Raw genomic sequence first — 12,970 nt, forward strand, 5'->3', positions numbered from 1 at the left:
TAGTTTCATTTAAGACTTGACCTGTCAGATTTCTAAGTGAATTTTCATATTCCAAAACTGCAATTCTTGCCCTATAAATACTATTTTCATAGAAAGGTTTTTTGTGCTACAATTCTTGTTTGTAGAAGATTAGAGGAGCTCTAAACCAATGAAATAATGTCAAGACAAGACGACTTGTGGCCAAAATTGTGAGGCCTGCTAATGTGGTGATTGACATCGGTTCAATTACTGGAATATCGGAGCTTGACGTCTTAGTTTTATATTTATTTGCAGAAATTAAAATTATGATAAGACCTCTCTACATATATAGTTGAAAAGTCACTTTCGTTTACTTGCTTTCCAAGCTTTTTAATATTTGTATGCTCAAATATTGAGTGTTTAGTAAATTAGGTTTGTTTCAATTTTCATTATCAAAGAAAAGCGAAAAAGGAAAAAAAATTGTCTTAGAATTTTTCTATATTCGATGTCTTATGCTGTTGAAGCTTGCTCCTAGGAATATTGTGTTATTTTTTTGGCCTTTGTATTTGTAATTTCATCTTTTAAGAATATATTTAACCAAAGGCTCTATTTTTTTTCTATAGCAAATGAAACTTGTAGAGTCAGATTAATGGTAGGTAAGTAAGTCATGTATAAAGAGACAAACTTTACATAAAAAGGAATTCACTTCCTTGCTAATTTCGTTAAAGGATTATATGCATTTATTAATTTTGGAGCACAAATTCATCGACATATTCATACCATTAGAAGCTATATTATCTTAATTAGCTTCACATATTTCTTGCTCGACGGCAAATGCACATTATTTTGAATAAAATGTAAATGGTAAAATCAATAGTCTTGATTTCAGGATTTTCCATTTTATAGTATAACTTTTTAAATATATAGAAGTTTTATAATAATGATAAGAGGCTAACGTGCAACGCACGTTCCCAGAGACTAGTGTTTATAAAAAAATAAAAAACATCAATAGTACTGTTTGTACTTTTTACACTAGTTTAATCCGTAAAATATAAACTTACAAAAAATAAAAGTTCTAGGATTTTGCATTACAAAAATAATCGACTTAATTAATCCACTACAACAAAACACAAAATTGTGACGGATTTATTCTTCCGTCACAGCGTTTGTTCGATTGTGATTATGGAATCACTTACACTTTTGAGGGGAAACAAACAATGACAACTAAACTTCTTGTTACTAAGATCTTGATGAAATTTTAACTTGAGTTAAGTTGATTACAGAGGATAATGACGTGGCTCAAGTGGTGAATAAAAAAGAATATATCTTCTTTCTCTAGCTATCAGAGAGAGGTTGACATCCCATCAGTCGAATTCTGCGGGTTGTGTCACAATCCAAATTAAACCCATAGCATGTATTGTCCGTTTTAGCTCAACAGGCCTAACACAAATTAATTCGTTTCTCAGGCTACGTATCATCGAGTCTAAGAGCGCACATACCATGTTAGCTGATGGTTCTTATCAGCATTTTAATAGTAAGAAAATGTCATATTAAATTGCCTCTGTTACCATTTCGTTGGTGGCAGAAGAATGACCATTTGGTTTTCATTTGAAACTCATTTGGCCACTATCTCATTTCATATTAATGTGTCCATAATGTTGCTGAATCACCTGAACGTTAGTGGCCATTAAAGTCAAGAAAGTGACAATTACTTTCTTTGTGACCTCCTACTCATTAATCACCCATATCCATCCTCTTTAATCTTGTAACTCATGTAACCTCTAAATCATAATTCTTCATTATTTACCTACTTTACTACCCCATTCATATCCTATTTAATTCAAAGATGATTTTCTTAGCTATAAATAGTTAGTCATCCTTACTTTGTGGGTGTAGAGAAAAATATAGAGTGCATGAAAAGTGAGTTAACAAAGAGAGTTTTATTTAGTTGAAGGAAACTGTTTTTTTTTTTTTTTTTTTGTTTTTTTTTGTTGTTTTGGACTCAACATCTTGTCCAGAGTTTGTTGAGTTATACGACGTTGTCGTCGTCGTATCCGAAGGGGACAAGTCGGAAGATTATCATTTCGGGCCAGGTAAAGATTTCTTTGCAAGTGTGCTTGAATCCCCTTAAAGAGAGCGAGATATTCTCGCCTCAGCCTAAAGCTATTTTATTTCTTCATTTTATTTTTCAATTGTAATTGTACTTTCAGTTGTATTTTAACCAACAATTTTAAGGAGATTCAATGGCTACAATTGAAAAATCCGCGGATATCAAAGTGGGAGATCTTCACAAGCCATTTCGGTTCAACGGTACTCATTTCAAGAGATGAAAGGGTAAAGTACTTTTCTACTTAAGTCTTCTCAATGTTTCTTATGTATTAACTGAGAAGCATCCAAATAAAGTAGACAACTCTTCCATAAATGATGAAGAACTTATTTCTCTTCAAGAAAAAATTGAAAAGTACGATGAAGATTCATACAAGTGTCGGTATTATCTTCTTAATTGTCTATTGGATAATTTTTATGATTATTATGATAGAACTTACTCTACTGCAAAGAAAATTTGGAAAGCTTTGCAGAGTAAATATGATACTAGGAAAGCCGGAGCGAAAAAATATCTCGCTAGTAGATTTTTTTTCGTTTCCAAATGGTGGACAACAAATCAATGGTAGACCAAGCTCAAGATTTTATAATGATCATTGGAGAGCTTAGGTCCGAGGAGATCAAAATTGGAGATAACCTTATTGTTTGTGGCATAATAGATAAACTTCCACCTTCATGGAAGAAATTTCAAAAACTCGTGCCCTTAAACAAAAGGAAACTTCACTTGAGACATTGATTATGCGAATCCGCATGGAAGAAGAGGCAAGGGGCCAAGATGCACTTTTGCAAACGGAAGAAAGCACCTTACAACCCGTCACAAACAAGGTAAATTTAATTACTTCAAATAATGTTCCTCCAAATGCTAACAAAAATACCTCTATGAAATATTTAATTGGGACAAAAACTTTTGGCTTGTTTTATAAAAAAATATCCTGCTGTACTTGAAGGCTTTTCTGATATGCAGATTGGAACACTTTATCTAGTGATTCCTGTTCTACCACTAGCTATATTTTTACTTTGGGAGGTGGTGCTATTTGTTGGAAATCAAAAAAGCAAACTATTATTGCTAACTCTACCAGGCTTTAGCTTCAGCTAGTGAAGAAGCAAATTGGTTGAGAGATTTACTATTTCAAATACCTTATTTTGAAAAACCAATTCTCCCTATTTTAATTCATTGTGATAGCACCGCTGCAATTGGTAGAGTTCAAAACCGTTATTACAACGGTAAATCCAGACCTATAAGGAGAAAACACAGTACTGTGAAATCATATTTGACAAGTGGTACCATTAACGTTGATTATGTCAAATCTTGTGATAATCTTGCAGATACACTAACCAAGGCCTTGGCAAGAGAAAGGGTCTGGAGCACATCGAAGGGGATGGGATTGAAGTCCATAAATTCATGAGTCGTATATGAGGAAACTCAAACTGGGGACTAGAGATCCTATAACCAGGTTCAGTGGGAAAAACAAATCATATGAGGACTTGTTGTGAAAAAAATGCACTATTATATTTATTCCCTTCCTATGGTGTGAGTGCATTATTCTGTAACGATTTGTGGAGGTTGAGTTTATAAACTCTTAATGAAATGCTATAGCTCGTATGAGTGGGGTGTTAATGTTACAGAAGCACCCTTGACAAATTTCACCTATGTGAGTGTGGAAGTAGGCCGCTTCCTATGAGAATTGGGCTCGTTCTCAAAAGCACTCATGAAAACCGGGATAGCACAAGGCCGTAATGTGCTGGCTGTTAAAGCTCATGTCATCACCTTGATTATTATGTGTAAGCAGTGATTCTTTATTTCCCTTAAACAGTCATAATTCAAGTCTGAGACCACTACGACTCTGAAGTAAAGATTATTGTTTTACTAAGTGGATGTTCAATGCAGAGCACACCTTCACTTTGCATAATAGTCTCCCTTCAGTTGGTAAACTCTCTTATTTAATATTAACATGAGTGAGAGATTGATGGTTCTCATAAGAATTTTAATATTAAGAAAATTTCATATTAAAATGCCTCTGTTACCATTTCGTTGGTGGCAGAAGAATGGCCATTTGGTTTTCATTTGAAACTCATTTGGCCAGTACTATCTCATTTCATATTAATGTGTCCATAATGTTGCTGAATCACCTGTACGTTAGTGGCCATTAGAGTCAAGAAAGTGATAATTATGTATCCTACTCATTAATCACCCATATTCATCCTCTTTAGTCTTGTAACTTATGTAACCTCTAAATCATAATTTTCGATTATCTACCTACTTTACTACCCCATTCATATCCTATTCAATGCAAGGATGATTTTCTTAGCTATAAATAGTTAGTCATGATTTTCTTAGCTATAAATAGTTAGTCATCCTAACTTTGTGGGTGTAGAGAAAAATATAGAGTGCATGAAAGGTGAGTTAACAAAGAGAATTTTATTTAGTTAACGGAAGGTGTTCTTTTTTGTGGAGCTTTGGACTCAACATCTTGTCCAGAATTTGTTGAGTTGTACGACGTTGTCGGGCTGTTGTATCCTGAAGGGGACAAGTCAAGAAGATTACTGCTGGACCGGTAAAGATTTGCTGCAGTGGGCTTGAATCTCCTTAAAGAGAGCGAGATATCCGCGCCTCAGCCTGGCGATATTTTATTTCTTCATTTTATTTTTTAATTGTAATTGTACTTTCAGTTGTATTTTCACCAACATAAGCTTATGTTATTTCTTATAAAGCTAGTATTTACTTTCATCTCTCATTGTGATGTGAGATTCGCCTTCATCGAGCTGAAAAGCGCATGTTGTGTTCTTATAAAACTATTTACTTTCATCTCTAATTGGTGTCATGTACACTTCTTCTTTAGAAAATTATCATTCCTTTTCTTTGACCTGCCCGCATCAATCCGTCCTCCGCCAAGTGTGATAACTAGTGAATTGTGGAAGTTTATCTCAAGTTTAATTGCCAATAGCTATCGCTGATAAATTGATCATGGAGTTGAAAGTACATTCCATTTATTTAATTCTAACTCAAGATTATGCGTTTATATCTACATATTGCGTCTTAATCTTTATTATGATTGTTAATTTAATATCTTACATATCTGGTAATCAAAATCTGAAGATACTTAATCAATACATAATGCACATGTGTCGTGAAAATTTTATAAGATTTTGTAAGCAATTAAATTAAAATCCCAGCAATAATAGTTGGCAAATGTGATATGAATATTTTATAACATTTGTTAGCTGTCTAGTTTGTTTATTATATTATAACAAAAAAAATAGTATTTTAATGATGCTCCAAACACATATATTTAAAGGTCATCTTCTGTGTACAAAAGAACCTAAACTCAACTTCTTTACCATTATATATCTTTATTGTTTCAAAGTATTTTAATTCAAAGTTCTCATTTGTGTAAGTGGACTTGCCACAATTTTTTTTCACTCGAAACTCTATTATATATACAATTTACAAATGCTTTTTTAATTATGGTAACTTATAAATTTCAACTATGTTCAGCTCCAAGTTCTGCAGTTAAGTTTCGGATGGCTGAAGCAACGCTAAAACCAGGAAAAGGGGTAATCTTTAATCTTTTATGCCTAGATATAAGAATTTAATTAAGTTATATATATTTACTAATTTAATTTTTTACGCTATACGGTCATTAATTTAAAGGATATCTACAAGTATAAATTTTTTTGAACAAAGCTACGGAAAAGTCAAACCATTTATGTTTAATCGACTATATATGCAAAAGGAATAATTCTAGCATTTTTAATATGTGAGATCAATTTATAATCTTGAAAATAAGACAAGTTATAGTTAAAACAGGTAAAGATGATCTGATAGTGTAAACATTTCATAGACAATGTATATAACTTAAATGATGGTAGGTGGTTATAATTAATGTGTTATTTTTATTGTGTTTAGTTAGAATATGCAAAATTCTGCATACGTTACTATTATAATTGTTTATCCTATACCTGAAATATTGGTACATGACTGTGTAAAAAAAGATTGAACTTTTCACCAGGTTGTTATTGCTGAGGAATTTGGCCATGTCACAGTGCTCACTTTAAATCGTCCTAATCAGTTAAATGCCATCTCTACAAAAGAGGTATATTTACAAATAGATAGAAGGGGATCAAACATGATTATTCAAGTCAAGAATTATTTAAAATGGCTTTTTTTTCAATTAACAAAAACACCATTTCAATTTTCTTTGTACAATAGGCATTGCTGCTAGGACAAATATTCGAGAAAGTTGAGAAAGATGACAATGCAAAACTTGTTATCATAAAGGCAAGTAATTTTTTTTTTTCATCCAGTATCCGTTTTGGGATTCGATTCGATTACTTTGGATTCGTGCCGAAAAATTTCAATTTAGGGTGAAGGACTCCCTACCAAAGACAACTCAATTTTCAAGGCTCAACCCGAAATCTCGGGTGAGATATTTTCCACCCATCACGCAGCCTTTCCTTTTGGGATCCGATTAATCCGAACTCACACCAGAAAGTCCTACTTTGAGGGTAAAGACTCTCTACTAAAGGTGCCTCAACAGCACCTCACCAAAGGCTACTATATTATATTCTAGGTGCTCAAAAACGAGACCTAAAATTAAGGATGAGATACTTACCACCTGCTATAGCCTTTCGCTTTGAAAACCGATTAATCTGGATTCACACAGTCCCACTTTAGGGATAAAGGGCTACGTACCTATATGACAAACGCGACTCTATTCCCGATGCTTGAACCCAATACCTCAAATTAAGGAGTAAGAGATAATTACCATCCCACCACAACCTTTGCGGTGACAAATATTTTCTTTTTTTCTCTAAATCACGTACGCTTATTACCCTATATTGTCAAATTTACTATTTCTTGAAATTGGATTTTCTTTTTAATGCAAAATAGGGAGCTGGCCGAGCTTTTTCTGCTGGTGGGGATTTGAGAATGTTCTATGATGGCCGAAAGACAAGTAACTATTCTTATTTTATTTGTTTTCTTTTTGGGGGCAGAAATAATTAATTTTATGTTTCAAAACTATTCAATGATCACCAAAATGTGACATTTGCTACTTCTATTTCTTAGGGGATTCTTGCGTAGAAGCTGTCTATAGAATGTATTGGCTTTGCTACCACATTCATACATATAAGAAGCCACAGGTACATGTTGTCTGATACTCCTCTGCGGGTCATAATATTTACATCATGTAACTGACTGTATCCACTGTAACAGTAAAATCATAAAAATACTTTTTATCATATTAAAGTAATTGAACTTTGTTCATTAAAAAATTATTATTTATGTCTGGATGTTACCTAATTTGACGACAAATCTTATTTATAATGGTGACTTTAGTGTTACTGTGGTACGTAAAGGTTTTTATGAGTTTTCTTATACTGTGTAAGTAGGGTCTACATTACATTCCCTTGAGGTTATGCTCTTTCTCAGAACCTGCGTGAACAGGAAATGTTTTGTGGACTAGTCTTTTCCCTCTTACTGTTATGGTGCGTAAAATTCGATTAATTTAGTGTGAGAATAAATTGATTTATAATTTACTGTTACAGTGGATAATCTTTATATACTCAACAAATAATTTTATGACTTTACTGTCGTAATTTTCCCTTTACTAAATGTTGATATACTTGACAGGTTGCTCTTGTTCATGGTATGTGTATGGGTGGAGGTACTTCCTTAATGGTGCCAATGAGGTTCTCTGTTGTCACTGAAAAATCTGTTAGTATATCTATCCACTATTTTCAAGTCTGATTTTAATCTGATCAGTTGTAAGAGGAGAGTGGAGACATGCATACATATCATATCTAACTTTTTATTTTGTTGGTATTAGTTATTTTCAACTCCAGAAACAAGACTAGGATTTCATCCAGATTGTGGCTTGTCTTATATGCTTTCTAGACTTCCTGGTCGGCTTGGTAAGCCTTCAAATGTAGCAGTTGAATAAATAGATATTGTAATCTCCTGGCTAAGTTGAAAATCCTATAAATTCTTTTTCTTCTAGGGAGAAAATCCAAATGTACTCATTTATTATATGAAATATCTTAATCTTAGTCTTTGTTATACTTTTGAAATAGTTCATATTCTTATCTCTCTCAAATCGTGCGTCATGTATTTAATTGCCCTTATGTTTATCGGAGCTTCAGTATGGACAAGGTGAATTCGACATGTCAAAATACGTTAGGCAGATGTTCAAATTCACCCATCTACTTTGACTATAATCTAAAATTACCGCAGTTATACCTCAATTTTGCGAATGTCCGTTAAGGTGAAAGGCAAATACGAAACGATTTGCTAATGGTTGTATTTATTTACTTTTGACTTTAACGAAGCCTCAGTGTGGACCAGGTAGATTCCAAATGTCAAAATACTTTTAGAAAAGTCCAAATTTACCCCTCTACTTTGACTATAGTTTAAAATTACCCCGAGTTATACTTCGATTTTGGAATGTCCGTTACGGTGATAGATATATGCGAGATGATTTGTTAAACAAAATATGATTGACCCTAAAGTTATATAGAGATATTTGTATAGTAGAGAAGTATTTTTGACCTTCTTCCCTTTCTTCTATGATGAACTAGAGGCACTGATTGATATATATTCAATTGACATAGCGTATGACTGTATGTATAGGAGAATACTTGGGCTTAACTGGGGCAAAGCTGAAGGGTAAAGAAGTGGTTGCTGCTGGACTTGCCACACATTTTGTTCCTTCTGATGTTAGTCCAAGCTTCATTTTTCACTTTCTTTTCCTTTTTCTTGCTTCACCATTCACCAAAGATCCTTCTCGTTGCACAAAATGACTAAAATAGCGATACTATGAGGAACTTATCACTTGTTCATGTAGCAGCTTATCATAGATGATGCAATAACTTATCATATGATGATTCAACAATTTTATCGCATTTTCTTTTATCATTCTAATCTTGATAAGATTAATTGTATCATCCTTATCTTGATAAGATTAGTTGTCAACCTTACCTTTATTAGATTTTAAGTCTCACATCGGTTGGTGATCCTTACTTACTAGATTTTGTAAAATAAAGGTCTTTAACCCTTAATGTACAACATCTTATTTTGAGTTATAAAACTTTTATATAAAGCTAGGGTTGTGCTTTAGTTAGGTTGCTTGTTTGAAGAGTGTTTTGTCTTAAGAAGTAAGTGAGTTATTCTTGGAAATAGCTAACTAAGGTGACCTCTTTTTAGGCTATCATATCATAGTAGAGTTTCTAACTTCCACAGTATGTCACGTCCTGTTTTTACAGAGTCATGCTATTACTCTACTTTTTAGATATCATATTAGATTTTTTTTTTTTTTGAGATATCATATTAGATTTGATATGAAGAGTTATTTGTTATTGTAGGTCAACTTAATCTTATAATGCAAAAATTTATTTAGACAATCCCTAAAGAAAACATGATATCTATATGTATTTGTTAATCATGTGTATGTATTTTTTTATTTTTTATTTTTATTTTTTATGAATGTTAGAAATTGCTTTACTTGGAGAAGAGCTTGTTGAGCTTAAGCACTGGTGAAGAGACAGCAATCAAATCAGTCATTGAGCAATTCTCAACAGATATTCAGATAGATGAAAGAAGCATCTTGAACAAGTAACACATTTTCATTAATAAATTAATGCAATCTATATCCTTTTTCTTCTTCTTCTTCGTTTTTCGAATATAAACTGAGATATGCCCGATAAATTAATTTAGGCTTCCTATAATCAATGACTGTTTTTCCAAGGATTCCATGGAGGAGATAATGAAATCACTTGTAAGAGAATTCTTCAGCCTTACCAAAATATGTTTTTGAGTTCTGTAAATTATGATAACCAAAAGATTTAAGTGATTTACCTTGAGAGTAAAATAATTTTCTTACTATAATACCATAGTGACCTCATTAATTGAGATGCTAATCTCATTTTCAGGAAGTTGAGGCAAGGAAAGTAGGAAATGATTGGATTATAGCAGTGCTTGAAGGGCTAAAAGAATCATCCCCAACAGGATTGAAAATAACACTAAGATCGGTAATTCTTCAGTATTGTAGTTGAACCTGTGATAATAAATTAATTATTGATCGATGCTAATCATTTTTTTTTGAGGGCAATTATCCTATAAAAAACCTAATTATATAGGTGTCTTTTTCATCGTTAATACATCGAATATAAACTAGATGACCCAATATGGTACACTATAATCTGCGCATAACTAGTATGTGACCATAACAATCACTTAATTTGGATTTTTGTTGTTACATATTACTATATTTAAAAAGAATTGTTCGTATACTGACTTGAGTTGAACATATTAAACACGTTTATCTTAAGTACGATTAGATCTAATATTCCATGATATATCGATCTTTTGTTTGTATTGTAATTATCAGACTTCTTCAACTACTAAAAATGATAAATATCAAATATTTCAGATTCGAGAAGGAAGAAAACAAACGTTGTCTGAATGCCTCAAACGGGAACTTAGACTTACAACGAACATCTTAAGAACAATCATATCTGGTGATATCTATGAGGTAAGTATTGTAGCATAATGTTAAAGCTATATTTCTAGAAATAACTTTTCCTTTTCTTAAAATAACTTTTCCTTTTTGAATATGTCGATTTTTTTCTTCTTATTGTTTACAAGGGTATACGTGCTGTTTTAATCGACAAGGATAACTCTCCAAAGGTATGCTTCTCTTCCTTTCATTATTCTTTTTAAAAGAGATTTTAATATGTTCAGCCAACGGTTAATTTTTTATCTCTAACCATAATTGTTGTAACCAATAGGATATACTCAATATACAACAAATATATATAATGTATATACAGATTATACCATAATTATACTGGCTAAACTTGGCAACAAAATAGTGTTTCGTGGTGTAAAATCTCTTTTGATATTCAAAACTTATGGCCTAGTTAATTTAGACTCGCATCATGTAAGATCTACTAAAGGACGAAGCACTTCATAGGAGTTGTCTCCATTATCAAGGGTCGAACTTGAGCTGATCTGTTCCTTTCTGGATGTTGACATATGGGAGCAAGTGAAGTTGGTACCACCATTTAAGTAATGCTCAGAAATTTGCAAGTTTAGCCCGAAGTTGTAAAGATTCGCGTACGAAGTTTGGCTTGGCAAGGACAAATTTCAAGCGTCTGTGCATGAAAAGTTTGGCTTGCCAAGGCTAAACTTTAAACCTGTATTTCTGAAGTTTCAGATATATACATTCGAAATAGAAGGTAGTTTCTTTGAAGTTCGACTATCAATCTTCATTCCTATGAAAGTCTCCAAGCTTTTCCAACAACATCCACTTGATGTGAATGCAGTTTTATATTCGAAATTCAAAACTCACTTCTCCAGACAAACAATGGTAATTTTAATGTTGAAACCTTAACTGACTACAGATACAAAGTTTTTAAAAAGTGACCGTGCCATAAAAATGTTGTTGTGCAAATAGGCTGTCTGTGCATATTTTTCGTACATATATATGTGCCCAAATATAATCTCTCCAATCCAATTTTAAATGATTGTATGTTTAGGACTAGTGAAGAAGCTTAGGAAACAACAAAAGAAAAAATGACAATAATATGCTAACGGGAGATAAATTATCTACACACCAAATTGATAAGTATATGCAATAAATGTCTTTTACATACACTTCATCAACTGTCAGTGGTACCCTCCAACTCTTGAGAAGGTGAAAGATGAGCAACTCAACATAATTTTCAAGCCATTTGAAAAATATTTGGAGCTCCAACTTCCAGATAATGAAGAGTTCAGGTTTGGTTCATTCACACTTTTTTTGGCTTCAAAATAATGCTCCTATATACCCTACATTATATGAGATGTAATAATTCATCTAATATGTTCAACAGGTGGGATGGAAAATATGAAAATTCGATATATTTTCAGATTAACCGAGAGAAGAATCAGAAGGAATCTCAATCAATTGCTATGGGAACTGGCCGTATACGATCTACCCTATGAGATCAGATCTAGATTCAAAATTTAAACTTGATGAATGCGATCTTTAAAGTTGATTGAATTCATTAATTTTGTTTTATTACATGGTCAAGCCAACTTCTATATTATTCATACAAATGTCGGTCTAAGATGTCTAGCAGTTGACATCTGATACTGCTTCAAAGGGTTTTCTTTATTTAAATGTGTGTAAATAATATTTCTCGAAGAAACAAATTGTGTGTGTATATACCATAGCTTCCACATGATAAAAGTTTGTAACTATGACAAGGAAAGTAAAAAATGCATTGTTGTGGATATCTGCCATTTAGAAACAATTCATAATACTCATTTAAGTTTAGAGAGATAGGAACATAAATATAGAAACGGCGTAGGAGGTAGAGGATGCCATTTGCTATATACCCCTGCTGTCAAATACTAGCAAAAATATTGTTTTTCTTTTTGAGTACACTGAAAAAAAAAAATTGAGCTTATTGCTTTGAAGGAAAGGAAATAGCAGGAAAGACAACAACTATTAACAGAGGTCTCTATTATTAATCTATAAATATGCACATGAAGCCAGACCATGTCAACAAACAATATTGAAAACGGAAAAGAACAAGGGAAACAAATTAAGGATCATACAACTAATTTCAGCTTGTTTGAAGTTGATAAATAATTGTTGACTTGGTATTGCATTTAGGTATATGCTATGTTAAAATACAAATAATAATGATAAGAGTAATGAAAAAAAAATCAAATGATACTTATTTGGCTTAGAGGCAAGTAGAAAAGATTTTTATAAAATAGTTAGAATTTTCTCCACGAGCAAATAGAATAGTAACTTTACTATCCTTGAGAAATAATTAAGCCACACGACAAGTAGCATCCAAAAACGGAAATATAACTCTAAAACATGCACCTCCAAATGTGAGTTCCCCTTAAACTTTTTCA

General features: G+C 32.5%; 1 protein-coding gene across 1 annotated transcript; it reads left to right on the forward strand.

Annotated features, from left to right (window-relative positions):
* Window positions 1–2,736: 2,736 nt before the first annotated feature.
* Window positions 2,737–12,377, forward strand: LOC132031958 (3-hydroxyisobutyryl-CoA hydrolase-like protein 5). Its single transcript, XM_059421804.1, has 15 exons — window positions 2,737–2,886; window positions 6,072–6,155; window positions 6,272–6,340; window positions 6,953–7,016; window positions 7,130–7,203; window positions 7,694–7,777; window positions 7,890–7,974; window positions 8,690–8,775; window positions 9,549–9,670; window positions 9,773–9,833; window positions 9,988–10,086; window positions 10,488–10,589; window positions 10,703–10,744; window positions 11,730–11,836; window positions 11,932–12,377. Exons 1-15 carry the CDS (start codon window positions 2,737–2,739, stop codon window positions 12,041–12,043), a joined length of 1,341 nt encoding a protein of 446 aa, XP_059277787.1. The 3' UTR covers window positions 12,044–12,377.
* Window positions 12,378–12,970: the final 593 nt, after the last annotated feature.

Source organism: Lycium ferocissimum, chromosome 9, assembly GCF_029784015.1.
Source record: "Lycium ferocissimum isolate CSIRO_LF1 chromosome 9, AGI_CSIRO_Lferr_CH_V1, whole genome shotgun sequence".
Lineage (NCBI taxonomy): Eukaryota > Viridiplantae > Streptophyta > Magnoliopsida > Solanales > Solanaceae > Lycium > Lycium ferocissimum.

Bases quoted from the DNA above. Each gene is read 5' to 3' on its own strand.
- LOC132031958 (XM_059421804.1), top strand. From the start codon at position 2,737: ATGGAAGAAATTTCAAAAACTCGTGCCCTTAAACAAAAGGAAACTTCA. The intron at 2,887-6,071 runs GTAAATTTAATT...ACTTTTCACCAG, and splicing joins TACAACCCGTCACAAACAAG to GTTGTTATTGCTGAGGAATT. The intron at 7,778-7,889 runs GTTAGTATATCT...TGTTGGTATTAG, and splicing joins CTGTTGTCACTGAAAAATCT to TTATTTTCAACTCCAGAAAC.